Source organism: Macrobrachium nipponense, chromosome 25, assembly GCF_015104395.2.
Source record: "Macrobrachium nipponense isolate FS-2020 chromosome 25, ASM1510439v2, whole genome shotgun sequence".
Taxonomy (NCBI): domain Eukaryota; kingdom Metazoa; phylum Arthropoda; class Malacostraca; order Decapoda; family Palaemonidae; genus Macrobrachium; species Macrobrachium nipponense.
In genome coordinates, this window is record NC_087214.1 from 16,258,953 (window position 1) to 16,285,983 (window position 27,031).

General features: G+C 38.9%; 1 protein-coding gene and 1 long non-coding RNA gene across 3 annotated transcripts in view; both read left to right on the forward strand.

Annotated features, from left to right (window-relative positions):
* Nucleotides 1–9,644, forward strand: part of LOC135199299 (uncharacterized) — a 45,386-nt gene extending 35,742 nt beyond the window's left edge. The window contains exons 3-4 of the long non-coding RNA XR_010311038.1: nt 7,195–7,282; nt 8,310–9,644. This is a non-coding gene — a long non-coding RNA (uncharacterized LOC135199299). The remainder of the gene's footprint in view (nt 1–7,194; nt 7,283–8,309) is intronic.
* The window catches only part of LOC135199298 (uncharacterized), a 367,793-nt gene that overhangs the window by 86,716 nt on the left and 254,046 nt on the right, over nt 1–27,031 (forward strand). The window contains exon 1 of one of the 2 annotated variants that reach the window (XM_064227209.1): nt 26,588–26,984. The exons of the other annotated variant lie outside the window; for it this stretch is intronic. Coding sequence (XP_064083279.1) covers nt 26,958–26,984 — 27 coding nt within the window. The 5' untranslated portion in view covers nt 26,588–26,957. Of the gene's footprint in view, nt 1–26,587; nt 26,985–27,031 lie in introns of those variants that run through there. 2 annotated transcript variants of the gene reach the window in all.

Below are 27,031 nucleotides of genomic sequence, written 5' to 3' on the forward strand. Positions count from 1 at the left end.
TGACCAGTACAAAACCCAGCAGCATCTTGGCTAACTCCCCTAATCTCTTCCAGTTCTCCCCACAGTGGCGTACATCCTGTATTATATGTTCCCCACAGGGGATAGGTATTGGTATGGATGCACCTCATGCTGTGTACTGTAGGCAAGTAAGGTTCTTTGCAGTGACCTTTCAGCCCCTACCTTCAACCACTTTCATTTCTTTTACAGTAGCTCCATTCATATTCTCTTTCTTCCATCTTTCCACCTTCTCAGCATTATTTTCAGTGCCTAATTTTGCATTGCAGTTCCAATACCCACTTTTATGCATATAGCTTATCCTCTTGACGCACTGGCAGAATTTCAAAACTCGCGGCAACCGCTAGTACACTGGTAGTTGAGGTGATGGCCACCCCGTTCCCGTGGCGCTGGTACTTGGAACTATTCCCGTTTTCCTCAGATTTTCTCTGCCAGCCGAACCGGCAACATCGTTGTTGGTTCTCTGATAGAATTTCCTGCTCGTTGACTGACTTTTTGGATATTGGTATCGTATTCACGAAGTTAGCGTGGCAATCGCATTTGGTTTGGATTTTGATTTAGTATGTCTGATTCAGGAAGTATGTTTAGAGTTTGTGTGAAAGAAGGGTGTAAGGTGAGACTGCCGAAATCATCGGTAGATCCACATACTATTTGTAAGAAGTGTCGGGAGTTTGTATGTACGTGGGAAAATAGGTGCAATGAATGTCAGTGTCTGAATGAGAAAGAGTGGAAGGCTCTTATGAAGTATGTTGAGAGATTAGAAAAAGAGAATCGGGTTAGGAAGATCTGTCTCTAGGAGTGAGAGATCGGGGTCTTCTCGAGTAAGGCTCTTTCTTGAATGAATCTTTGCATGTGTCTTCTCCAGCTCATTCACATGTAGACGTAGCACCTTCCCCTCAGGTTTCTCCTGCGCCCGTTGCTGTATCTGAGGATACTACTGATCCACAAATTGTGAAAGTGTTCGCTGCCCTTGCGTCCATGGGAGATCAAATTAAACGATTAACAGACAAAGTGGAAGTGTTTAGTGACAGTGTTGTGGAGGGGGCGCCTTATCGTCCCTCTCGTGCTCCTAGACCGAGACCTCTGTCAAGCTCCCAGACCCAAGGGAGAAGGCATGTCGACAGTCGAAGGGAGGCGAGAGGGGTTTACTCGCGATCAGTCGTCCCTTCAGGCAGTCCTGTTGCTTCCCAGGCTGCAGCAGTACGCCATGGAAAAGGCGATACTGGGAAGTGCCGTTATTCATCGGATAGTTCGGCGTCAGGAAGGAGTAGGCGTTTCGCGGAAGTATCGCGTCCTCTCAAGAGGTCATACTTTCCGTCCTCATCACAGGATGAAAGGGCTGTTGATCAAGAAGGGTGGAGTAGCCCTGAGATTTTTTCATCGGAGGATGAAGAAGTTATCCCTATCAAAAGGAAGAGGATTTCTCGTCAGTTGGAAGTAACTAGCGGTGCGGTGAGAGGTGTTTCTCCGCTTAGAGGAACTCCACTGCGTAGACCGCAGGTTCGCTCGCCTCTCCGTGTTAGCCCAGTGCGTCCTCAATCTCCTCATCATCAGGAGTCTCGTAAGGAAGCGGAGACGAAGGAAGTTCTGCAGGACATGCAGGAGAGATTAGCAGTGATTGTCCAATCATGGGAGAAGCCCGAACAACCTTCGGTTAGACGTAAGGACTCGTCTCTCCCGGTTAAGTCCTCCAAGAGGACGCAGGACGTGCAGCGCAAGCCAGGACGCAGTGCATCCCTTAATAAGGACGAAGCAGTGCAGGACGCAGGGCGCAAGAGGAAGAGTGATGGACGCATGGTGGACGCATACGTTCAGGAGGACGCAGGACGCAGGCGGCAGCAAGTGGAAACTTTTTCTCGACAAGGAAGAGAGGAGTTTTACAAGGAGACAGCTCCGCCTTCGCTCTCTAAGCAGGCTCTGCATAAGGATCCCGTTTTGGAGAGTCATCAGGATCTTGGTTTTCAAGATATTTCTTCGCAGGAGGAAGAATTTGTGGAGAGTGCAGAAGAGGACAAGAATGTGGAAGCTCCTTCCTCGGACTACAAGAGACTAACAGAGTGCCTTCTTTCTTTGTTTGAAGGAGATTTTCAACCTTCAGGCCCGCCATCGCCTTTGTCTCAATTTTCGAAGACGAAGACAACCAAGAAATCGTCTTTTTTGAAAATGACTTTGTCTATTTCTGCCAAGAAAGCCCTTCAACGCGTAAATGAGTGGTTGAAGGAGAAGAGAGAGTCGGGGAAGACTTCTTTTGCTTTTCCTCCGGCCAAGTTGGCTTCTAAGTCTGGTGTTTGGTATGCTACGGGGGAAAGTCTTGGCCTGGGAGTTCCTGCCTCCTCCCAGGGAGACTTTTCCAACATAGTGGACAGCTCCCGTAGACATGCTTTACATTCAGCCAAAGTGTGGTGGACTTCATCAGAGTTCGACCATTTACTCAAAGGTATCTATCGGACTTTTGAGGTTTTTAATTTTCTTGACTGGTCGTTGGGGGCCCTGGCGCGGACTTCGGAGATGGAAGATTCGTCAGAATCCGAGTTACCGAGAAGTATCATGTCCTGTATGGATAAAGCCTTGAGAGATGGAGCTAATGAATTGGCTTCACTTTTTACAGCAGGCGTTTTGAAAAAAAGACATCTTTTGTGCTCGTTCGCTGCTAAAGGAGTCTCGAACGCGCAAAAGTCGGAGTTGATGTTCTCTCCTCTTTCAGGACAGCTCTTCCCTCAGGATATCATTAAGGACATCTCGCTCTCCCTCACTCAGAAGGCTACTCAGGATCTTCTAACGTCTTCTGTAAGGAAGTATTTACCTTCTAATGTAATGAAGAAGACTCCGAAGGATACAAGAACATCACAGCAGCCCTTTCGGGGTAGGACTTTTTCCCGACCAGCATTTAGAGGGAAAAGAGTTCCAGCCAAAAGAGGTTCGAAAACCTCAACCAAGCAATGAGTCAGAAGTCCTCCAGACTTGTGTGGGGGCCAGACTTTTAGACTTCTGGGAAGTCTGGCAAAGCAAAGGAGCGGATCCTTGGTCTGTAAAGGTAGCGAAGGAAGGATACAAGATCCCCTTTCTCAAGAAACCACCTCTCGCTACAGCTCCGAGAGCCCTAGGGGCTCATTACATCGATTTAGAGAAGAGAGAGGCTCTTTGGCATCAAGTTATCAGCATGTTAGAAAAGGGGGCCATAGAACCGGTTCTGGATCACGAATCCCAGGTTTTTACAACCGTCTGTTTCTAGTACCGAAGTCATCAGGAGGTTGGAGGCCAGTACTGGACGTAAGTCAGCTAAACTTGTTCGTAGAAAAGACCAAGTTTACGATGGAGACGAACGATTTCAGTAACTGGACACGCGGTACGACCAGGGGACTGGATGGTAACGCTGGACCTTCAGGATGCGTACTTCCATATTCCGATTCATCCAAGGTCCAGGAAATATTTGAGATTCGTGATCCAGGACAGGATTTATCAATTCAAAGCCCTTTGCTTCGGTCTGTGCACGGCTCCTCAAATTTTTACAAGAATGATGTCGAATGTGGCGAAGTGGCTTCATTTGTTAGGAGTCAGAGTCTCTCTCTACCTCGACGATTGGCTCATAAGAGCACAATCAAAACAGCAATGTCTGGAGGACACGAACATCACATTGGAGTTAACTCAGCAGCTGGGTCTGATGGTAAACCTGAAAAAGTCACGGTTGATCCCCTCTCAGGAGCTAGTTTATTTGGGGATTCTGATATCCTCAGTGACTTTTCGGGCTTTTCCGTCACCCGAAAGGCAGACCATGTGCCTGCGGAAAGTGCAAGAATTCCTATTGAAAGACCAATGCTCGGCGAGAGAGTGGATGAGCCTGCTGGGGACACTCTCTTCGTTAGAGCGGTTCATTTCCCTAGGGAGACTTCACATGAGGCCCTTACAGTTCTTTCTGAACGAAGTCTGGCCAAGAAGATCGCAACCAGATTCCTTCCGGTTTCCAATTCCTTCAAACATATAGGAGGAATTAAAGTGGTGGCTAGTTCCGGGGAGGTTGTCAGAGGGTACGTCACTCCAGCAGAGGAACCCAGACCGGATATTATTTTCCGACGCGTCAGACGCAGGCTGGGGAGCGACGCTGGGCCCTCGTGAGGAGTCAGGCCTTTGGAACGAAGAAGAGAAGGCATGGCACATGAACAGGAAGGAACTGATGGCGATCTTCTTGGCTCTGAAAGCGTTCAGACCGTGGATCAGCGGCAAAGTGGTGCAGATCAACGTGGACAATACCACAGCTCTGGCATATATACGAAAACAAGGAGGAACCCACTCGTTGTCCCTTTGCAACTTGGCGAAGGAGATTCTTCTGTGGTCGCAGAGAGAAAACGTCACCCTGCTCACCAGGTTCATTCAAGGAGAGAAGAACATCAGAGCGGACCTGTTGAGCAGGGACGGACAAGTGCTTTCCTCGGAGTGGATGTTGCATCTTCAAGTATGCCAGAGACTGTGGAAGCTCTGGGGCACACCAGTAGTGGATCTTTTCGCTACCGCAGCGACGAAGAGGTTACCGAACTATTGTTCTCCAATCCCGGACCCTCTTGCAGTCGCAGTCGATGCCTTCCTACTAGATTGGACGGGTCTAGATGCGTACGCATTTCCCCCGTTCAAGATTTTAGGAAGGGTAATGAAAAAATTCAGAGAAAGTCGAGGAACAAGGCTGACTCTGATAGCCCCATACTGGCCGGCCCAAACGTGGTTCACAGAGGTACTGGAATGGACAGTGGATTCTCCGAGAAGTCTACCCACGAGAGTAGATCTTCTCAAACAACCCCACTTCGACAGGTTCCACAAGAACACCCTCGCTCTGGGTCTGACTGCGTTCAGACTATCGAAAGACTTGTCAGAGCGAGGGGGTTTTCTAGAGAAGCAGCGAAGGCAGTTGCAAGAGCATGAAGGCCATCAACTATCAAAGTGTACCAGTCGAAGTGGGAGAACTTCCTTAAATGGTGTAAGAATCGGAAGATTTCTTCATCCAGTACCTCTGTGACACAAATTGCAGATTTCCTTCTGTATCTGAAGAAGGAACTGGGTTTGGCTAATCAGACAATTAAAGGTTATAAGTGTATGTTGTCTGCAGTGTTTAGACACAGAGGTTTAGATCTGTCCAACGACGCAGATCTTAGAGATCTTCTCAGATCTTTAATACAAAGAAGGATCGACTTTGCAGAACTCCTTCTTGGAATTTGGATGTCGTTCTCAAGTTCTTGGAAACGGATAGGTTTGAACCTATGGGCAGTTCGTCTTTGCGAGAGCTAACGAAGAAGACTATTTTCTTAGTAGCCTTAGCTACAGCTAAAAGGATTAGCGAGCTGCAAGCTATTGACAAGCAAGTAGGTTGGAAGCACAACAAAGCAGTTTGTTCTTTTCAACAGGAGTTCTTAGCAAAGAATGAGAATCCTTCGCATCCGTGGCCAAGATCATTTGAGATTGAAGGACTGGCTGATCTAGTAGGTCAAGAACAAGAAAGGGTTCTTTGCCCAGTAAGAGCCTTACGGTTTTACGTAGAAAGAACAAGGAGCATTAGGGGGACTTCATGTTCTCTGTGGTGCTCTGTTAAAGATCCTACTAGACCTATGTCTAAAAACGCGATGGCTTTCTTTCTTTGTAAGAGAAGTCATTAAAGAAGCTCATTTACTCTGTCAGGAAGAATGCTTCGGCTTGATTAAGGTTAAAGCTCATGAGGTGAGAGCAGTAGCTAGCCGTCCTTAGCATTCAGGAAAAATTTAGCCCTCAAGGACATTATAGATTCGACGTTTTGGAGGACAAACTCTGTGTTTGCCTCTCATTACCTTAGAGACGTGAAGACAACTTTTTGATAATTGTCAAACGTTAGGCCCGTACGTATCCTCAGGTACAGTACTGGGCAAAGGAGTTTCCACCCCATAACCTAATAACATGCTAGGTTTTTATTTTAATTAGGTTATAGTGTTTTTTATGGTTGTCTGAGAAGGTTAATACCAGCTCAGTTTTTTGGTGTAGTGTTTATTATTGTATGTGTGTGTGGTTCAGGTGACTAACTTTCCTAGCATGAATGCCCGTGGTAAATGAGGGCTAGGGTTCTCTGTCAGCAGATTGGTCATGTCCAGTTGTCAGACCCTTGTTGTTAGCTTTCTCAACAAACAGGTCACATCCTAGTTGAGAGCTACTAAGGTTTAGCAGGCTAAGAGGCAGGACCTACGAAGTCAGCTACCTTAGCAGGTAAGGAACTTAATAAATAATTTTAAAAATTAGTTAATTTTTGAATTATGACGATGTTGCTGTCTGTGACCCACCTCCAAATGTGTCAATCAGCTATATATATACCTGCCAGGTAAGTGTCATGCATAAAAATGATATTGTTATGATACAATAAAGTTTTATGCATACTTACCTGGCAAGTATATATAATTAAATTCCCACCCTCCTCCCCTCAGGAGACAGGGTTCAGAGAAAATCTGAGGAAAACGGGAATAGTTTCAAGTACCAGCGCCACGGGAACGGGGTGGCCATCACCTCAACTACCAGTGTACTAGCGGTTGCCGCGAGTTTTGAAATTCTGCCAGTGCGTCAAGAGGATAAGCTATATATATACCTGCCAGGTAAGTATGCATAAAACTTTATTGTATCATAACAATATCATATTATTTCTTGCATGCCTTGAGTGATGTGGTACCAAGGTGTTTCGCAGCTTCTGTTGGAAGGCCAAGCATCAAAGTTCTCTCTCACTGATTTAAAAAGAAAGTAGTATCCTGTTGGACATTATGAGGGGAGAAGTAGGACTTATCATGACTGCAAGATTCTTTTTCAGATTGTAATGGCAAGTAAAATCATCTTTTTGTCGGTGCAGTTCCCCTCAGGCGAAATGCTCTTCCAGCATTTGATGTCTATCCAGTTATTGATAAACTGATTCCTCAGGCCTATATGAGTAAAGCTGTTAAAACCCATCACGGTCTCTTTTTGCCAGAAAGGTTCTGTCTAGCATCTCAGCTTTTTCTTAACTTTAATATTTATTCACACGAATCAGTTTTGACTGTCCTAAGTGGACATAGAAGCTGAGGGAAATAAAGGCATTTGTGCCAATAGCTTTTTGGGTGTGTGTATTTTAGGTGTCACTAGTCAGTAGTATCTCTTCTTTGATAATATGTTTGGTGGATTTCATTTCAATGCCACTTTTCCTTGTAGGATTTCAAAAATGGGCCACAGTTGAGTGCAGCACGCCAGGATCTCCAGATGGTTTCAGAAGTGGCTCTTTTCTTCTTTGCTAGCAGAGGTAATAATGATTGAAACTGTTTTATGTGTTTGCATATTTTTGGTTTTTCATATTTGTTTCTGTCACCATAATTGCGCATCTTAACATAACATGAGGCCCTCAATATTTCCAATAAATTTAATGAAAATATAATTATTCAAAAGCCTTTTTATGTATAATTTTCAATAAGTATGTAAACAATTTCCCCTTATCAGAAGATTCATGGTCATTGTATATCACACCTTTCCATGTTCAGCAGTTTGGCAACGGCTCAGACAATGATATACGTAGGTGACTGAGAGGATTGTTTTTGTGTTGGGGCTGCCGTTTGCTGTTTCAATTTTTCATGTCTGGTTTCCTATCTTTTAAACCTTTTTTGCTTTTGACTGACTGGTTGGAATGAATTTTTCTAGGTAAAGAAAATATGCTTGGAGAGGGAGAGAGACAGAGAGTCGAAATATTCAAAGGTAGTACTACATAACTTTCAATCTCATTCCTGTTGCTTCTTTAGGCAATCGGACAATTGCCTGGCAGATGCTACTTGGACCTCCCTCTCCTGGGGAAGGTTTTGCCATAAATCTTAATATTGCAATACACTCCCTGAACACCTGAATCAGCCCTGGTCACTGACTAGCCCGAACTATATCCTCAAAGATTTACCCACTTTTAATTGTCAATGCTACAAATGCTGCAGGTAAAATCTAGACAAATTAATCAGCACCTGTAAAACTATTTAGGGTTTTCTCAAACGAAAAATGTCAATGTTAGAACTTCAGGTTTTTCACTTGTGAATGCAGATAGTATTCCTTCCATTTTTATGATTATTTGTAACATTGTCACATAACTCAGTGAGTGAGCAAAACATCATTTGAAACGGAGGGTAAGAGAGAAATATTGCATGTCAGGCATTCTCTCTCGCCTGGCAAATTCACCAGCATGGCAAAAGACTGCATTTATGAGGCAATGATCGATTATTTTTACTCTAGTGGATCACAATTATCATCTCATCATTTTCAAATTGAATTGATCCTTTCATTCTTTCTTTCAGGATATTCTAACAGTTCCTGCCACAATAAAAGTACTAGCATCTTTAAAAGCTTGTGTCGTCAAAGGGATGGATACTCAACATTCACCATTACTTTGGCTGCTTTTCTTTGTTTCATTTGAAATTCACGTCACGATCGATAGTATTTACCCATTCGTACAAAATTGTGAAGAACATCCTGCTGCTGGTGTCATGCCTGTTACTATCTTCTTACTATTCACGTCAGTCAGCTGCTTCTTCAAGGATACTACTCCTTCCTTACTCGAGCAAGAACTTTTTCTTTTGACTTGATTATGACACTTTAACACTTGTGTAATGTTTTGTTACAACATTCAGTAATGCTAGTTATTAATTAGTCCTGTGCTCAAAGCCTGCCTATATATATAGCTTATGAGAAAGATATACTATTGCTATCAGTTCAGAGGACAAGTTTATCCAAGCAGGACGAAAAGCCATTACGTATATTGTGCGAAGAAAATCAATCGAAAATATTTGAATGTGCTGGAAATTGGCTTGAAGAGAGCCATAAGTTATCCTTAGATGTTTATGTGTATGAGAGTGTACAGGTAAAAGTCATTGTTAAATCTGAAGGCACTATGCAAGTGATTCATAAGGTTTCAAATGCAAGTGCTTGTTAAATTTGCAGGTACAAGTGATGGCTAAATGTACAAGTGCCAGTGCTTGTTGAATTGTTAGATTTACCAGTACAAGGGGCCCGTGAAGTTTGCAGGTACAAGTGTTTTGTTAAGATTACTGGTACAAGTGATTGTTGAAATGCTGATGCAAGTGACTGATAGATGCGTAGGCAAGTGTGTTAATGGATTAAGTTATGATAAACATCTGTTATCTGTTACAGTCATGTCCATCTACCGAACATTTAACAGTTAGCTATATGTAGTATGTAGCTGTTTGTGGTTGATATCCAGTACTATATTATGTGAGGTTAGGTCATTCTCCTTTTATGTTCAGTTCTTTGCATCATTAATTTATAGATATTGCAGATTCAATCATTGTGGTTAGGCTTCTTTGCATGGTCGTGTTCTTACTATTTGGTATAGATAATTGCTATATAGCAGTTTGGAAAGTGTACATTTGAGAGAGAGATAGAGAGGTACTATCTTTAAATTGAATTTAGCATCTTGTATTATGGAATATTTCTTTTTTGAATATACAGAAGTACAGTACCCTGATTCCTACTGAATGATATCTTATGGTTCTCTAATTCTTCATAAAGCATTGTTTTAAAATGTTTATTTCTATAATTTAAACAGTACACTTGACTTGACATGACTACAGAATTGTTTTTAGTAATTGGTTTTGTGATATATTATTATTTAAGGATGTACAATATTTTGCTCCTGCCTTCTCCTTCTCTGTTTTGTAACCCAAGTTTGATACGATTGTTGTCCCATCAGGAAGCATTATCTTCTCACTTTGTTTACATACGGGGGACTGAGACAATGGTGGTCAATACACCATACCTACATATCTGTTAGGTAATTATTAGTAATATTATAGGGCAAGGATTACTAGCATTGTAAGGGATATTATCATTTACTGTTGTCATTGTAAATATGTAACTCCCGCTTGTCCACTTAGTATAATGATATAAGACAGCGACAGTTAGTATGTCTTTTCTTACGACTGTTGTTCGTAAGCATTGTTGGTTATACTTTCCCTTCTTGTCTGAGTGATATCTAGTAGAGTTGATTCTTCTTTAGAATAAGGGAGAAGACTCAAACGGATGGAGTACAATTTTAACAACTTTATTTCTTAGCTGCTCCATCACTGGAGTATAGAGATGGTTTGGTCGGATGACCGCTCCGTTGAGTAATCTGAAGTGAACTAAAAAATATAGGAGCATCGCGTCGATAGCGGAACACTAGCTATCTCAGTGATTTATCATAATTAGAACAAAATGAACACTTAGCCCTGCGGCCTAGGAAGTCATGCGCTTCCGCTATGGGTGAATAGGTCAACCGCTTCCCATGGAAGGTGTTGTGCTTTGTTTTACAAATTCAGAAAATGATTCGACATGCAAACGCAAACCAGGCTACTGCAAGCATTGCATAGCATGGTCTAGTTTTCACGTCTTGTTTATGGTTACGTAGTGACACTCCTAATTCGCCAATGACCCTTTAGGTCGTGGGTTTATTTACAGATATGGAATTTATCTGTATTAAAAATGTAACTATTACATTAGGCTCGGACAGCTACCATTCAAGCATTGAACATAAAAAATTACGTTAAACATGGTTTTTTAGGAGTGTGACCGTATATATATTTAGTCATAGCCATAAACAAGTGATTAAGAAAAATATACATAAAAGTATATGTAAAAAAAAAAATACATACCAATGGGACATATGCATAAAAGTATATGTAAAAAAAAAAATACATACCTAATGGACATATTCATAAGTAAAGAAAATGCATGGAAAATACAGATCCATGTTTGCTATATATAGTATAATATTAGTAAATGATTATGAGGTACCAAAAAATAAAAGGTTAACATGTATACATGAGTGTTTATAATAATAGGTAACCCGATTAAGAATAGTTGCTACCCCGGGGAGATACATAATTTATACATGATCATGGATAACTGTTTAAGAATATTTGTTACTCTTTGTAAGTATATAAAGATAACATATGACTGTGCACAAGATATAGATTCCTGGTACGTACACGCACCAACATTTTAATATATAAGGCTTCAATATTTTATTAGGTGCCTGAAAGATACTTTTAACTGTTCATATATTTAAAAAATAATGCAAAGGCTTGGAGTTTCTTGTCCTACATATTCCCAGCGTACAGACCGCTTTTCACACACAACTCTATTCCAAACAATTTTCCTCCGAGTCAAGTGAAATGGCCAATTTCAAATGGCTCTAAACGTAAATGGCTTTAACGCAATAGGAGTATTGTCTGGACGTGTTAAGACGTTCCTCTGAAGATCCATCTGTGTTCGCCTCAACCTACGCCAAGCAAAGATGTTAACGGTGATAAAAATCACCACCGTAACGCAAAACATGGCTAGTGATACGTAGAAACAAAGATTTTCTCCTGCATAAGTCGGTGATGTGTGGTCCACCTCAGCTAGTTGCGTCAAACGATGAGCCACCTTCGCGTTGTATGGGAGAGGTAGTGATGGGATAACAGTAGTTGTCCATGTGAAGTTCTCAAAGTAGGCCCGTTCACGGATGATAGTGTTAACCCCTCGGACCGTGTAGTTCGTGGACGTCCCGGTACAACCGTCGGCTGCAACGAAAACCTGGGAGTGGGCCGTGGACCCGTCCGGACATGCCACCTCGAAGCCAGCCTTGTCGTATCGTATCCACGAGCCGTTGTTCAGTCTGAAATTGAACTTATTATCGTCAAAAGGATAAAGTTTTTTCAGACAACCTTTGTGTGTATGGGAGAGAGAACCGTTTAGCACTATACCAAACTCGCACGAATCCATTGACATAGGATGGAATTCAAAGGAATCAGCTGTACAAACTTTATTATTCATGGCTTCTGAACAGTGAGTGAATTTATCTAAGTCTTTAATGACTGTATATGATTCCCTATCGGGAAATCAATACGTGTCCCGTCAAATTGGATATTACTGGGCTTGAGTTATTCGTCATGAAAGTTGGGAACAGTGCTATTTTGTATGCTTGCCAGGCATCAGAAGAATCAAAGGGAATGGTAATCATGATCCTGTAATTTTCAACGCTTACCGATATTAAGCTATAATAAAATTCTATCTTATGGGCGTCTAATAAAGGAACATAACCTAGTTTCTCCCGTCCGTTCTCCAAAGTTAAAGTCAGATCTTTAATTGGCAAAAGATGTGAGGATAAAACACCCCTTGTTGCTAGCGTAATAGCTTCTACATAGTCTTTTGATTTCTCAATAAAATGTGAAATTTTGGTACGGATATGATCTATTTTCAAACTATAATAAGCTAACATAGCCAGCAAGTGTTGCACTTCCATAATCTGATCGATATTACTAGAATGTTCGTTCACCATTATTTGATTGATTGAGGATAACTGGCTACGCAGTTCGGACAAAGCTAATTCGTTTTCATGTTGCAAAAACTCAATTCTCTTATTCTGATCATTTATTTTAAGACGATTTGAAATTCCTAAGCCTAATCTTGCAACAGATCCAAAGATGTTTAATGCAGCAAAGATAAATGGGTTGCGTCGTTCGAGGTTATTGTGCCGCACAGTCCACATCAGCAGATCTCGAGCCAGAGCTTCTGCCTCGGCGGTTTTATTTTGCAAGTCGTATGATAACATTTCCGCGACGCTTAGCGTTTGTGCTAGCGAACTCTCTGGGTTAGCAGGAAAATGACGTTGGTGCATTTCATTCAACGAAACAGCAAACCTCAACAGGTCACTCTTTAGGTTAATGACGTCATCCTCCGGGAGAAAAATCGCCTGCATATCTATTTCTATAACTATATTGCTTGCGGTAATGAAAACGTCTTCTGTTCTTTCTACAATGGTGCCATGAGTAAAATCTATATTTTTGGTTTTAGCGCTCTTCCCACACGATAAAGATGTCTGAATGAACAGTATCACTCCTAAAAATAAAAGCTTCATTTTGGAAACCTGCAATGAGTAAAATATATGTAATTACTCCTGTTTAAGAAAAATGTTTACATACAATTATATATATATTATATAATATATATATATATATATATATATATATATATATATATATATATATATAAAGTGATTATACAAGTTTCATAGATACAAAAATTTCCCTCACTTCCTTCTACCCTTCTATTAGTTTCTGATGTGAGCCAATGGAACGTTTCTATTATCAGTGGGTTGGGATACGTTTTGAACTCTAAATCTATTGGCCATTAATATTTCTAAAATGTTAAACTGGCCTTCATACTTAGGTGTCAGTTTGTAATTGAGTCCTTTGTGTACATATACTTGTATGTATACCTTATTGCCCACGGTATATGTTTTAGTTGGCTTAGCTATTTTATCATGATTTATTTTCATTATGATTTGTGATTCTTCTAGATTCTTACTAAGTATATTATATCGACTTATGCTTGCATCCATAACATCCTTTAGAGGATTTGATAAATTGGTTGTAGGCGTTAATACATGGAAAGGCGTTCTAGCTGGGGTACCGTACAGTGCCTCGTGCGGCGACATTTTAATACATGCATGATATGAGTGATTAAGAGTGCTTAATACCGCAGGTATGGCAATATCCCAGGGGTCCATTCCCCCTAATGTAACTCTTAATATGTTTAAAACCTTACGATTTGCTCTTTCCACTAGCCCATTAGACTCTGGGTGGTAGATCATGGTATTGATTTTCTTTATGCTAAGGAATTCACACAATGAGTTAAGGAAATGATTATTGAACTCTCCACCTGAGTCAGATATTATCATGTGTGGAATTCCATGTTTATAAATGTAGCACTCGTAAAACTTCCTAGCGCACTCGACCGCGGTTTTAGTTTTAAGCGCTATCAGTTCGGTATATTGAGTCAAGGCATCTATGATTACTAGGAGGTGCTTATTTCCTCTGTCTGACTCGTAAAACCCTGTTAATAAATCTAAGTGTACTCTTTCAAAGGGTTGATTGGGCACGGGATAAGCCCCTAGGCTGACAGGTGTCTTCGTGTGCCCTTTGTTTTCCTGACGAGTGCGACAATTAGCTATGTGCTTTTTTATATCTGTAAGCATCGTATGCCAATAAAATAAGGATTTGGCTTTCTGTGACATGCAATGTCTCAGAAACTGGGTGGCCATGCAATGGATTTGCATGCAACCAATTTAAGACAGTGGGTATAAGTGAGATTAGTACCACTACCTGGTCGGTACTCGCCTGTGGTGTGTTGCGGGTTTTCCTCGTCACGGATCTACACAGAATATTATCCATGATTATATAATTCTGCAGCTTATACTTTATATATTCCTTTTCCTTAGGATTTCCGTTTAAAGCGTTTATGATTTTTTCTAATTGCTGATCTTTTCTTTGTTCAGTCTGTATTAGTTCAGCACTCCAGCCCAGATCTTCTGGTTCAGATATTTTTTAACAATAGGCATGGATGTTGATATATCTATTAATTCAGCTAATGGCTCCGTACAAGATGACGCGGGGTTGCGTGATAATGCGTCAGCAATGATATTTGCTTTCCCAGGTAAATACCCGATCCTCGCGCCAAAGTCTTGGATGATCCTATGCCACCGAGTTCGTTTGGGGCTGTGACTAAAGCCTTTAAGGAAGTCGGTTAGGGGCTTATGATCAGTGAGAACCTTGACGGGATAACCGTATATTATGAACTTAAAATGCACTAGTGAATTAACAATAGCGAGCCCTTCCTTGTCTATTACTGCATATTTACTTTCGGAAGGTCTCAGTTTATGTGAATAAAAAGCTATAAGGAAAAACTGTTTGTCATATTGCTGAAGCAATACCCCACCTACTCCTAGGTCTGAGGCGTCTGTTGCAATAAAGAATTCCTTACCGAAGTCAGGAAATTTTAAGATAGGAGAACTACACAGTTCATCTTTCAAGGTGTCAAACGCCTGTGTTTCTCAGACCATATGAAATCTACGCCCTTCTTTATAAGATCGATTAGGGGAGCGGCTATGATTGAGGAGTAGTGTATAAAACGCCTATAATAGCCACTACACCCCAGAAATTGCTGTATTCCCTTGACGTTAGTAGGTATCGGAAAGTTACGGATAGCCGATACCTTGTCGTGGACTACTTTAAGACCTTGACTAGACACCGTGAAACCTAAATAGACTAGTTCTGTTTTGAAAAATTCACACTTACTTATCTTTACCCTTAGGTTATGCTGTCTTAGTCTTTCTAGCACTAGGTCTAATTTACGTAGATGTTCTTCTAAGGTATTAGAAAAGATTACAAGGTCGTCCATATAGGCATGTAAGATATCCCCTAACAAGTCTCCAAACACTATGTTGATCATTCTAGTAAATGTTTTGGGAGCACAACGTAAACCAAAAGGCATACGCAAAAATTCATAATGTCCCCTGGCTGTGCTGAAGGCAGTGTATGGGATACTCTCTTCCTCCAGTGGTATCTGGTGATAGCCTTTAAGTAAGTCCAAACTGGTAAAATATTTGTTCTGGCCTAGTAAAGATAAAATATCGTCAGTGCATGGCACTGGGAATTGATCAGGGATCGTTTCCTCATTTAAGCGACGGAAGTCTATACAGATACGCCAAGTTCGATCTTTTTTTGGTACGACTATTAACGGAAAATTATAAGGGCTGTTCGATTTCCTAATGACTCCTTCTTCTAGCATTTTACCTACTTCATCATTAATCTCATTCTGGAATTTCATAGGGAGTCTGTACGAAGGTACATAGATAACTTTCTGCTTGTCTTTTAACCTTATTTGGTGTTCTATGACATCCATTTTTCCTAAGGATCCATCCGTAGTGGAAAAAACATCATGATAATCGGTTAAAAGATCAAGAAATTTCTGCTGAATTTCCTCCTCTTGAATGTTTATTGATTTTATTTTTTATAGATTGCAAAAGGGATTCATCCGCAACTGATTGAGCGTGATTGATCTCAGCGACGGTAAGAATGCGATGTTTATAAACTTCCACATCCAAGATATGCTGATTTTTGTGAATTACTAAAGTGGTATTCAAATGATTACAGACTTCAATGTTACATTGTTGTTGTGAGCCGACTGTATAAATGGCTTGTGTGGCGGACAATCCATGAGTTTTCAGAGTGTCGGAAAGGATTAACATTTCAGATCCCGGCAAGGTTTTCTTTACATGCACTAATATATTCGAAGTTACGTTCGGCTCGAGAGTTTGCGTGCAAGCTGATATTACGGGTGAGCGAGAACTCTGTTGGGTCGCATGGATTAATTCTTGATTCATGAGACAAGTGATTGGTTCTTCAACGTACGTTACTATTCTATTTGTTATCTCCTTGTTGTCCAAAACTGATTTTAAGGTGTTAGAAGACTTGTAGAATTTTCCTTTGATATACACGCCGTGTTTGGCAGGGGCTAAGGTAATGTTTTGAGTGCCCATAGACGGGTATCCTATAATTACAGCGGGATACATATCAATGTTTTGTATAACGATAAAGGTATCGGAAAACATACGCTTACTGACCTTGTACTGGACATGAGTTACTCCTTCCACATTTAATTCATTATTTCCTATACCCGAGAGTCTTATTCCGGACTTCTCTATATTTAAGTTTGAAAACAACAAATGGTGAGTCCGCAAATCCATGATATTACATGGACTACCAGAATAAAAAAATAATGTGAAGGACTTGTGTTCTAAATTTACTGCGTGTAAGGTTGAGCGTAACACATCTTGACTTATAATTGCGTGAATTTGTTGCAAATCTACGGGAACCTGCACTGATTTTTTGGATTCGACCGTGTGTTTCATAGGAAAATCGATTGCCTCACAATGATCTGGTAAATGATTAAATTGATTATTTGATACAAAAGATGTTATGAATGACCCAACATCGTCCTCTCCCCCTTTGGAGCTTACTACGTAGTATTTGCTTTGTTTTGCACACTCGGAAAATTCGTCTGACCTTGCGAGTTCTGGCTAGACGGCCCAGGAACAGAGTTACTTGAAGCACGATTTGTTTGTTTCTGCTGTTGAACAGCATTGCTGTTCGCCTGCTTCTTTTTAAAGTACTGAGGATTCTTCTTTTTGCTTTCATTGGCAACTGTTTGCGTGTTTTTAGGATTCTGCTGTTGATTCCGCGAGAAGCAACGATTATATGAATGAGTGGAACTGTTATGAATTGAACAAAAACGCGTCCAACAGTCTGAAATCATGTGACCTGGCCTTTTGCAATTGTAACAAGTCATCCCTGCTGCTTGATTATTATTAACCACGTTTACTTATTTGGGCTTATTCTCATTTTTTGCAAAAACTTGAGTAAGCAAGGGATCAAGGTCAGTACATTTAGACATGTGTTTTTTGACCTGTTTATACACATCTAGTTCCGTACTGGCGGGCGTTAGCTTTTTGTCAAAACACCGCACTAAAGCTTCAGGCAACATGACTGTCATACAAGTCAGATATATCAACCGTATGAAATCTTTCATGGCGATATTGGATCATGTAACCCACGTGGAGTTACTTAAGTTATCCTGATATTCATTTAGCCGGTCGGCAATTACTGCCGCCCGTTCCACAACATTAAGCTGAGTCATAGAGGCTTGGTTAAGGATGTTCCTTAAAGCCAGCACTACGTCTAAAGCCTCTTCACCGCCATTTATAGCACGTAGCCTAACTTTGAAATCGTCCCATTTAACCGCCTCTTGGAAAGAGACTCCTCTAAGATATGCACTTGCATCTCCTTTAGCAAAGTCTATGAAGCTTTTGGCTTCCTGTAATTGTACAGATGGGTACAATTACAGGAAGCCAAAAGCTGTAATTGTAATGCCTTTTGCATTTAAATGAGCGTCTACTGATGAGATCCATGACTCAACGTTTTGAGGCAGGAACCCATTGACCCGACCTTGAAAAGGGACTATTGCTGACCTCGCACTGACGAGAGTAACCACGGGATTGGGGTTACCCGGTGCGGAAGAGCCAGCCACAGTAGTTGCCATGTTAACTTTTACTTTTTTCTTATCACTACGATTCCTTGCGATCCTATCAAAGTATCTATAAGAGTACACACGACCACTGCGTAAACGCATATGCAATATAAAATAAAAATGTGTTGCAAATAATAAGAAAGACCCCCAAAATGATAATATTAATACAAATAATGTGATAAAGATATTTTCCGGAGAACTCCTGGAAGAAAAAGGGATTAGCAACAACGAGAAAAAAAAAAAAAGATTCTGCGGGCGAGAATTCGTGGTTGAAGATTGATTCCTGTAATGAATGAAGATTAAAAGATTGCGTATAACTCACCCCAGGTAATTTACTGGAACGATTGACTCGTGATGTAAAAACACTTCACTGGATAGGAAACCTGAATGGATAAAGGATGTACTTAGCTTTGGTATATATGCGGAAAGAATGTTGACGTTCCGATGACGTCACAGCCTCTCTCTCTCTCTCGCGTTGCAGGAAGAAGTGTTGTTGTCGTGATGATGTCACATTCTCTCTCTCTCTCTCTCTCTTGCGTTGCAGGAAGAAGTGTTGTTGTCGTGATGATTGCTTCTCTTCCCGTTGATGATCCGATGCTGCTTCACGTCCGGTTCGATTCTTGAAGATATGTGAAGAAAGTCGTTCACTAAACGTCGATGTTGATGCTCAAATTTATCTCGATGAAGGACATTTCTTCGTATTCGTAGGATGTTTACAGTTGCTTGTTGATTGAAGATCCTGTTTTCTCAGTTTATTACTGATTTATAGCTGGTGTTCGATGATTCCGTTTCTTCGGCAGACGTATATGGTTCCTTTGTAATTGTAGATCCCACCGCTGCCACCAGTATGTAACTCCCGCTTGTCCACTTAGTATAATGATATAAGACAGCGACAGTTAGTATGTCTTTTCTTACGACTGTTGTTCGTAAGCATTGTTGGTTCTACTTTCCCTTCTTGTCTGAGTGATATCTAGTAGAGTTGGTTTTTCTTTAGAATAAGGGAGAAGACTCAAACGGATGGAGTACAATTTTAACAACTTTATTTCTTAGCTGCTCCATCACTGGAGTATAGAGATGGTTTGGTCAGATGACCGCTCCGTTGAGTAATCTGAAGTGAACTAAAAAATATAGGAGCATCGCGTCGATAGCGGAACACTAGCTATCTCAGCGATTTATCATAATTAGAACAAAATGAACACGTAGCCCTGCGGCCTCGGAAGTCATGCGCTTCCGCTATGGGTGAATAGGTACCGCTTCCCATAGAAGGTGTTGTGCTTTGTTTTTCAAATTCAGAAAATGATTCGACATGCAAACGCAAACCAGGCTACTGCAAGCATTGCATAGCATGGTCTAGTTTTCACGTCTTGTTTATGGTTACGTAGTGACACTCCTAATTCGCCAATGACCCTTTAGGTCGTGGGTTTATTTACAGATATGGAATTTATCTGTATTAAAAATGTAACTATTACAAATATACTGTACTAGATTTTTAAGGAAGGAATTTGTATTTGTTTCAGACTGTAGTAATGGTTTAAGTTGAGTAAAGCTTGGGAAGCTGCAGTCAAGTGTTTTATTGTCATCACAGGTTTGATGTTTAAAACAATGCTTTTATTTTATAGTAGTACTTGATTTCTATCCATTTCAAATATGTTTGTAAACACAAGAAGCAGGACACTCATTTAACTCAGTGCTAAAGTTGTGGTCCATTTTAAATGACTGAAGTAGAAGAAGTCCCTTGGTTATTACGGTTTCTGCAAGATTTTTGTCCTAAGGAAATTTATAGTTCACAGAAATAGTAAGTACAAAATCTTTCTCTCTGGGTCTTGCTCATTTGATGCAGCAGAACAGTTTATAGTACATTGTGTACATATGTATACTTATGCCTGTGTACTACATATAAGTATCTTGGCATGTATATTGGTTTCTATAAAAGTTTGGATGAGCTTAATTATGTGAAAAATATTTGTATGTCAAGACTGAAACCTTTGCAAGTATTGGCCAATCGAGGCAATGGTGCTGGTATACCGGTTTTACGGATGATGTACATTAATTAGTACTGTTCGCTCGATTATTGACTATGCAGCACCTGTATTGATATGTTACTCTGAGAAAGAGCTGTATAAATTGGAAATTATTCAAAATCAAGCTGTGCATATTATACTAGGGTGCCCAATGAGTACACGTATTGAGATCATGAGGTTAGAGTTGAACCTTCCTAGCATCATTGATGGAATTATTCATGAAATATTTTCCGTTGCTGTTGTCAGAAGCATAAGAAGGAGAGGAGAAAAAATTGTGAAAATTGGTGTTGATACTATGTCTGCTCATTTTAGGAAACTGTACAGAATATTGGTCAGGGATGACCAATATTTTACTGTGTCAAAATAGAAAACCCAATTGTTCCTAAACCATGGCAATGCAGAAGATTAGATATTTGTACTATAACTAAAATGGGTTATAAGAAAAGTGAATATAACTTGTTGGAATTAAGAAAATGCTTTCTTGGTAAAATAAATTCTTTGTCCAAATGTAACTTCATTCATATGTATTGTGATGGTTCAGTCAATGATAATAAAGTTAGCTGTGGGGTCATCTAATATTAGGGAGTATTATGACAATGACTATACTCTGTTTTTTTCCATCTGTCCATCCGCCTGAGGTGTTTGCGCATGGTAACACGGCGTCCCGGGCTTTAAATAATATCCTATTTCGAATATTAACGGTGTAATTAGCATACAGTAAATTATTAAAACACTTTTCAGTTGCAAATGTACACGCAGATATCCTTTTATTTACCTAAAACTTACACATAGCGTAACTATTTAAAGACTGGGACGCAGTGTTACCATGCGAAAACACCACAGGCGGATGGACAGATGGAAAAAAACAGAGTATAGTGTTGATGAAGTGATTTCTAAGAGGATTGAGGATAATGCTTCCTCTACGGCAGCTGAGTTGCATGCCATCCTCGAGGGATTAAATTTAAGTGGTGGCATTAAAAGTAAAAATATATTTGTTTTCGTTGAAACTCAGAGTGCATTATTTGCTCTGAACAGTAAAACTCCTACTAATAATGATATTGTTATTCACTGCAAGATGTTGATTTGTGATCTTAAAGAGAAGGGACTTTTTTGTTAAATGTTATTGGATCCCTTCTCATATTGGTATTCCACTGAAAGAAGTTGCTGACAAACAACTTAGCCAAACAGGCAACACAAAGACCAGCGGTTGATATTGAGAGTCTTATGAGCCTTAGTAGAATTAGAAAAGGAATAAAACAAAAACAAAATGTGTGGGAAGCAGAAAATGCAGTTAGAATTTTAGAAGAAGGTAGTGCTAGTATGATGCACTTGTGACCTTTTATGTGAGTGAAACCGCTGGTATAACTTATGGCAAGTCTTCATCTAAACTTGATACTACCTTTAATATGAGACTAAGGCTAGGTTATAATTATTGTTGGCAATTTGTTGATGACAAGAGCAAACCTTGTAGATTGTGTGGCGAGGCATTCTCTCACACTTTAGAGCATTATATGTTGGAGTGTTTTGAACTTCTAGAATTTAGAGGCAGAACAATAACTAGTGTATCTGAAATGGTTTGTTTCCTTATGAATAACAATGTAACTGAAAAAGATAGTTCAAAAGTTTCCCAAGTTGTTTTGGAATAAGTAACCAATATGATAAATCGATTTTTGTCGTACTTGGAAGGGGCTGCATATATAAGCGTGCTTATGCATTCCATTTGATGTATTTTTATGTCAATAAACTATTTGAATTTGAATTTGGTCTCATCTCGTGTGAGCTTCGCCCTTTTCTTATTTTGAAAAGGATTAATATAAATACCAATAAAAATTAGTAGCTATCAGATGTTTCAAGGAATATATTGCATTCGTGAAATCTAAATGAGATGTATAGCAGATTATTTCAACCTTGCAGTGTCAGTAATTGGAGTTTGGATGGCTGTTTTTACATTTATCAGATAGTCTATCAATGTTAAAGGAATTTTCAGCTTTATGTTGGTAGGCAGAGAGTAGGAGATTGCCTACCAAATGTACCAATTTTTGTTGTTTTTCTGCTTGAGTTATGTCACATGAAAATACTACTAATACTACTACTTATAATAATAATAATAATAATAATAATAATAATATTAATAATAATAATAATGTAAAGGCCACCACGTAGAATGAAACGTCTGGGAGATACAGACCTTAGTCCTCTCCCACTTTGGAGTTGCAAGATTCTGTTGACCTCTTTTGTCTAAGATTACATTTTACAGTGGGTTTGTGAAGCTGCTCGTCTTTTGAGATCATTCCAGACGGAAAAGAAAGCAATTGGTATATTGAGGTTTATCGGGCAATAGTAACTTCATAGAACAAAAATGTTGACTACATGATTTGTCACATAACGGAATTGGTCAAGTTGCAAACACTGGTCGCAGATCTGAAGCCCCAGATGTTCCGACTGCTTCTTATTTTTGTGGCAACTTTAACTTGTCCTGACATTATGCATTTAGTTTATATGCTGCTTTTGAATATACCAGAATAAGGCACATGTATTCCGCTCAACATGACACCGGAATGAGCGCCATAGCTTGAATAATAACTTCACAGACAACGTACAGAGTAAAATATTGCCATTGACGACTCTGGCTCTTAGACAGGGCTGACAGAGGCTTTTTAACAGAGGGTTGGTTGGGTAAGCAGAGCGCTGCAAGTCGAGGCATCCAGCTGGGGAAGCATTCCAGTTTTAAAGAAGAACAGCAGAGATAAATATTCGAGAGGTATTAGAGAACAGCAATATTAAAACTCTTATCTCCTTTAGTTTTGGAATCATTTGCAATGGCTGCAATATACAAATTGTAATTTTGCAAGCCTGCTCATGATTAAGACTTAAAATATTGCCTGTTATCAAGCTCAAGGAAGAGTGTGCTAGGACCCAGTTGCAATATATTGCAATTCTGCTTCCATATGAGCCACTCTTGATGCAAAACAACAGCTCATATTCAGTTTCCGACCAACAGAAGTTCAGTACATAACGTAAATCTTGAATACGAATCCATCAAATGTGTAAACATTATTATTAAATTATCAACTTTAGCAATCTGAGGAACTCACTGCTATTGAGAGAGAGAGAGAAAGAGAGAGAGAACAGGTGTATTTTCTAATATCGACGAACATACTCTATAAGAAAAAAAAAAAAGTTTTTCTGGTCCCTGACTAGTTATAAATTTATCTCTGTTCATTATCCCTAATTATAATTAAGTAAACACGTAAATAGAGAGATAAATACATGAATAAATAATTAGATAAAAAAACTTATTCGTTGACGATAATTTCAATGATGTTTCAATTTTCATTGTATAAATAAAATATTTTGTTCCCAACAAGAATGGAAGATTGGACTCTTACATGGCTACAGAACTGTAGGTTTAATTAAGGGCCTATTCTGCTTTGACGGATCATAGACCTACTCTATACTAAACTGTGCAAGATGAATAATATATATATATATATATTATTATAGATAGTATATATATTATATAATTATAATGACCCATTTATATACGTATGTATCTATATTTATATATAATCTCTAATATCTAATATGACCTATTATAATTTATAATATATATCTATATCTATATATTAATCTATATATATTATACTATATATATTAGTAGTATTATTATCTATATATATCTAATTAATTATCTAGTTTATAATTATATATATATATAATATATATCTATCTTCTTAATAATATATATAATACAGACATATTCTACACTAATATTCTTCATAATATTATAAATATATAATAATCTTCTAATTATAAATATAATGCATATTATAATATAATAATATATATATACTATATATATATATATATCTATATTTGTAATATATAATCATACTATTATCTCTATTATTATAATTTATTATTTATATATATCATATTATTCTCTTATATACTCTATTTCTCTACTCTTCGCTATATATCTATCTCTATATCTAGACTCTATCCTATATCTATCTTATATCTATCTCTAATTCGAATCTATCTTACTATATTACATATATCTTCTAATATGCATATGTAGATATCTTTCTCCATCTATCTATATAGTGTATATCTATGATATCTATATATATATATCTATATATATATATATATAGATATATATATATAAATTATCTATATATATATATATATATATATATCATATATCTATAATATATATATATATATACTATATATATATCATATATCATATATATATATCCATATCTATATATATTATATATCTCTATATAATATATATCATATCTATCTATAGTTATACTATATATATCATATATATATATATATATTCTATTATATATATATATACTCTATATATATATCCTACATATATATATCTCTATATCTATATATACATATATATATATGCATATATAGATATCTCTATCTATATATATATATATATCTATATATGTATCTATATCTATATATATGTAATCTTATATATATATATCATATATAGATATATATCTATATATGTATATCTCTATATATATATATATATATGCATCTATCTATATATCTCCATCTATATATATATATATATAGATATATATCTATATATGTATCTATATATATCTATCTATATATATCTCTCTAATATATCTCTCATATATATATCTTCTATATATACTACTATCTATATATATATATCCTCTATCTATCTATATCATATCTATATATAATCTCTATCTCTATATCATCATGATATATATAAATATCTCTCTCTCTATATATATATCCATACCTATATATCTCTCTATCTATATCTCTATTATATCTCATCTATATAATCTATATATATTATATATATATATATATATCATCCTCTATATATGCCTTATTGTTATGCTGAACACTGGTGTTTAAAAAAAAAAAACAAAATATTTTAACTCGTTTTCTCACAGAGCATGGCTATAGACATGAGTAAGACATTGGTGTGATGATTGGCATTAAGACTACTAAAATGATTCTTCTAAACAAAGTGGGGGACTTATTTCGACGGCGGATGGAGAAAGAAGAAAAGGGGAAGAACTTTGTTAGTAAGTAGGCCTAGTGTTCACTGCACTAGATACAAAGGGGTCTTTGTTTATTTTTCCACAAATAATTTTTCTTCCTTTTTGGTCTTTCAGCAACCCCTAAATATTGCAATTCCTGAAATATAAGATAAGGCAGGAGGGCCAGTGCTTCTCTTTGCAACACTTCAGCGAGAGAGAGAGAGCCTGTGTGTGGTTACCGAGTTCCGTATCTATGGGGAGAAGGAAGGTGGAGTGGAGCCGAGCACTTGTGGTCACTGTCACCTGCCCTGTCACCCTGTGACCTGCCTGTGCCCTGTGATTATGTGACTGGGTCGGTTGGGGCCGACGGGTGAGGACGTGTCACCTGTCGCTGCGATGGCTGGAGAGGGTCAGTCACTTGGTTGTGTTTACCTGACTACTCCTCTATGTCTTTCATTCATTTTCAGTCGCATGATTTCACGTTCTATTTTCATTAACTTTCACTTCTCGTCTTTCTCAAAGGTGATATAGCGTCAGAAATGCTAGAAACCTTTATGAATGACAGATTGAGTCAAGTGGCAATAAAAAACACAAACTAGCAAACTCTTCTGTTTACTACGATTTACTCACGAGATGAGTGGAGGGGATGACGTCATGGGGAGGTGGAAGAGCAGAGGGAAAAGAACCTTTGTTCCCTCGGGCCTCAAGGTCGAGAATGTGATGCTCTCTCTCTCTCTCTCTCAAGTCTCGTCTCTCTCTCTCGTCTCTCTGGGGGCGTCTCTAGGCCGAGTTCTTCTTTGGTTATGGAGTTGAATTCCTCAATCATTCATCTTCATTACGACAATGACTATGCTGTTTTGTTACTTGGTCTGAGAGAGAGAGAGAGAGTTCCTTTCCCCCACCCCAGTATTCCCCCATCCATCCATCCATATATACACACAAAAAACATCCCCAAATTTTTTATCCAGCCAAAGAAATCTTATGAGGTCCGAACCTCCCCATGGAGTGTCCATCTCCTTTTTCACATGATTCAGGCTTCCATAACTCGAGAATGCCTCCAGTATTTGACCCGGGGTTTGGATTTCCCAGCAGAACGGACCAAAACAGTTGTGGGTGGGGGTGGGGGGACCGGTGAGAGCCTCATGGCCGTAGGGGGATTTCCCTCTCAGTTACCTGGGAACGTAAACGTCGGCCTTGGGAAATTTTTTCTCTCTTAATCAATTTATTTTGAAGTCTGTCATTGTTTTGCAGGGAAGAACCCTTTTCTTTTTTAGACTCTTTTGGAACGTCTATATTTTTTTTTTTTTTTCTTTCTCTTTATTTGAGCTTCTATTTACTCTGTGTGTGTGTGTGTGTGTGTGTGTGTGTGTAGGCCATACATGCATTTCCTTTGAAGAAGCAGAAGGAAGCAACAGACAACCCAGAGGAAACATCTGCTTGTTCTGGTATACAATGTCTCTCTTCTTCTTGTTTTGACTTCTTCTTCATCTTCTCCCTCTCCTTCTCCTTCTTCTCCTTCCTGTGCAACATAGGACGTGACACGACATCGGAAATTCCCCACTGCTGCACATGACTCGAACACACTGAACTTAAGAACTCTGTTGCCAGACATTCGATGCAGGTTTGAGGATGGTTTATATCCATCTTGTCTCTTTCCTTTACTCATGAAGAAGAAGAAGAAGTCAAGGAGCAGCATCGGCGTCTAGGGGTAATAATGATAATAATTATTGGTATTATTAGCAGCGCTCCTGAAGTAACTAGGGAAGTGGTGCTGTACGACATTTCGGCTGTCATTCGCTACAGTCCCTCCCTTCTGCTTCTGAAGTCCAGATAGAAGGACTCAGTCTGTACTTCAATAAGTGCGAGCGAGCTTTTTTCGTCTATATAATATTTGAAAAAAAACTACAAAACAGCAGTTTGTGTCGCCGGTGAACTGGAAAGAAGAGAAACCAAACCAATGGCTTCTGCCTCAGACACCTACCAGGTAAGTCTATTTAGTCTCGTTTTCTCTCCTCCTCCTCCTCCCCCTCC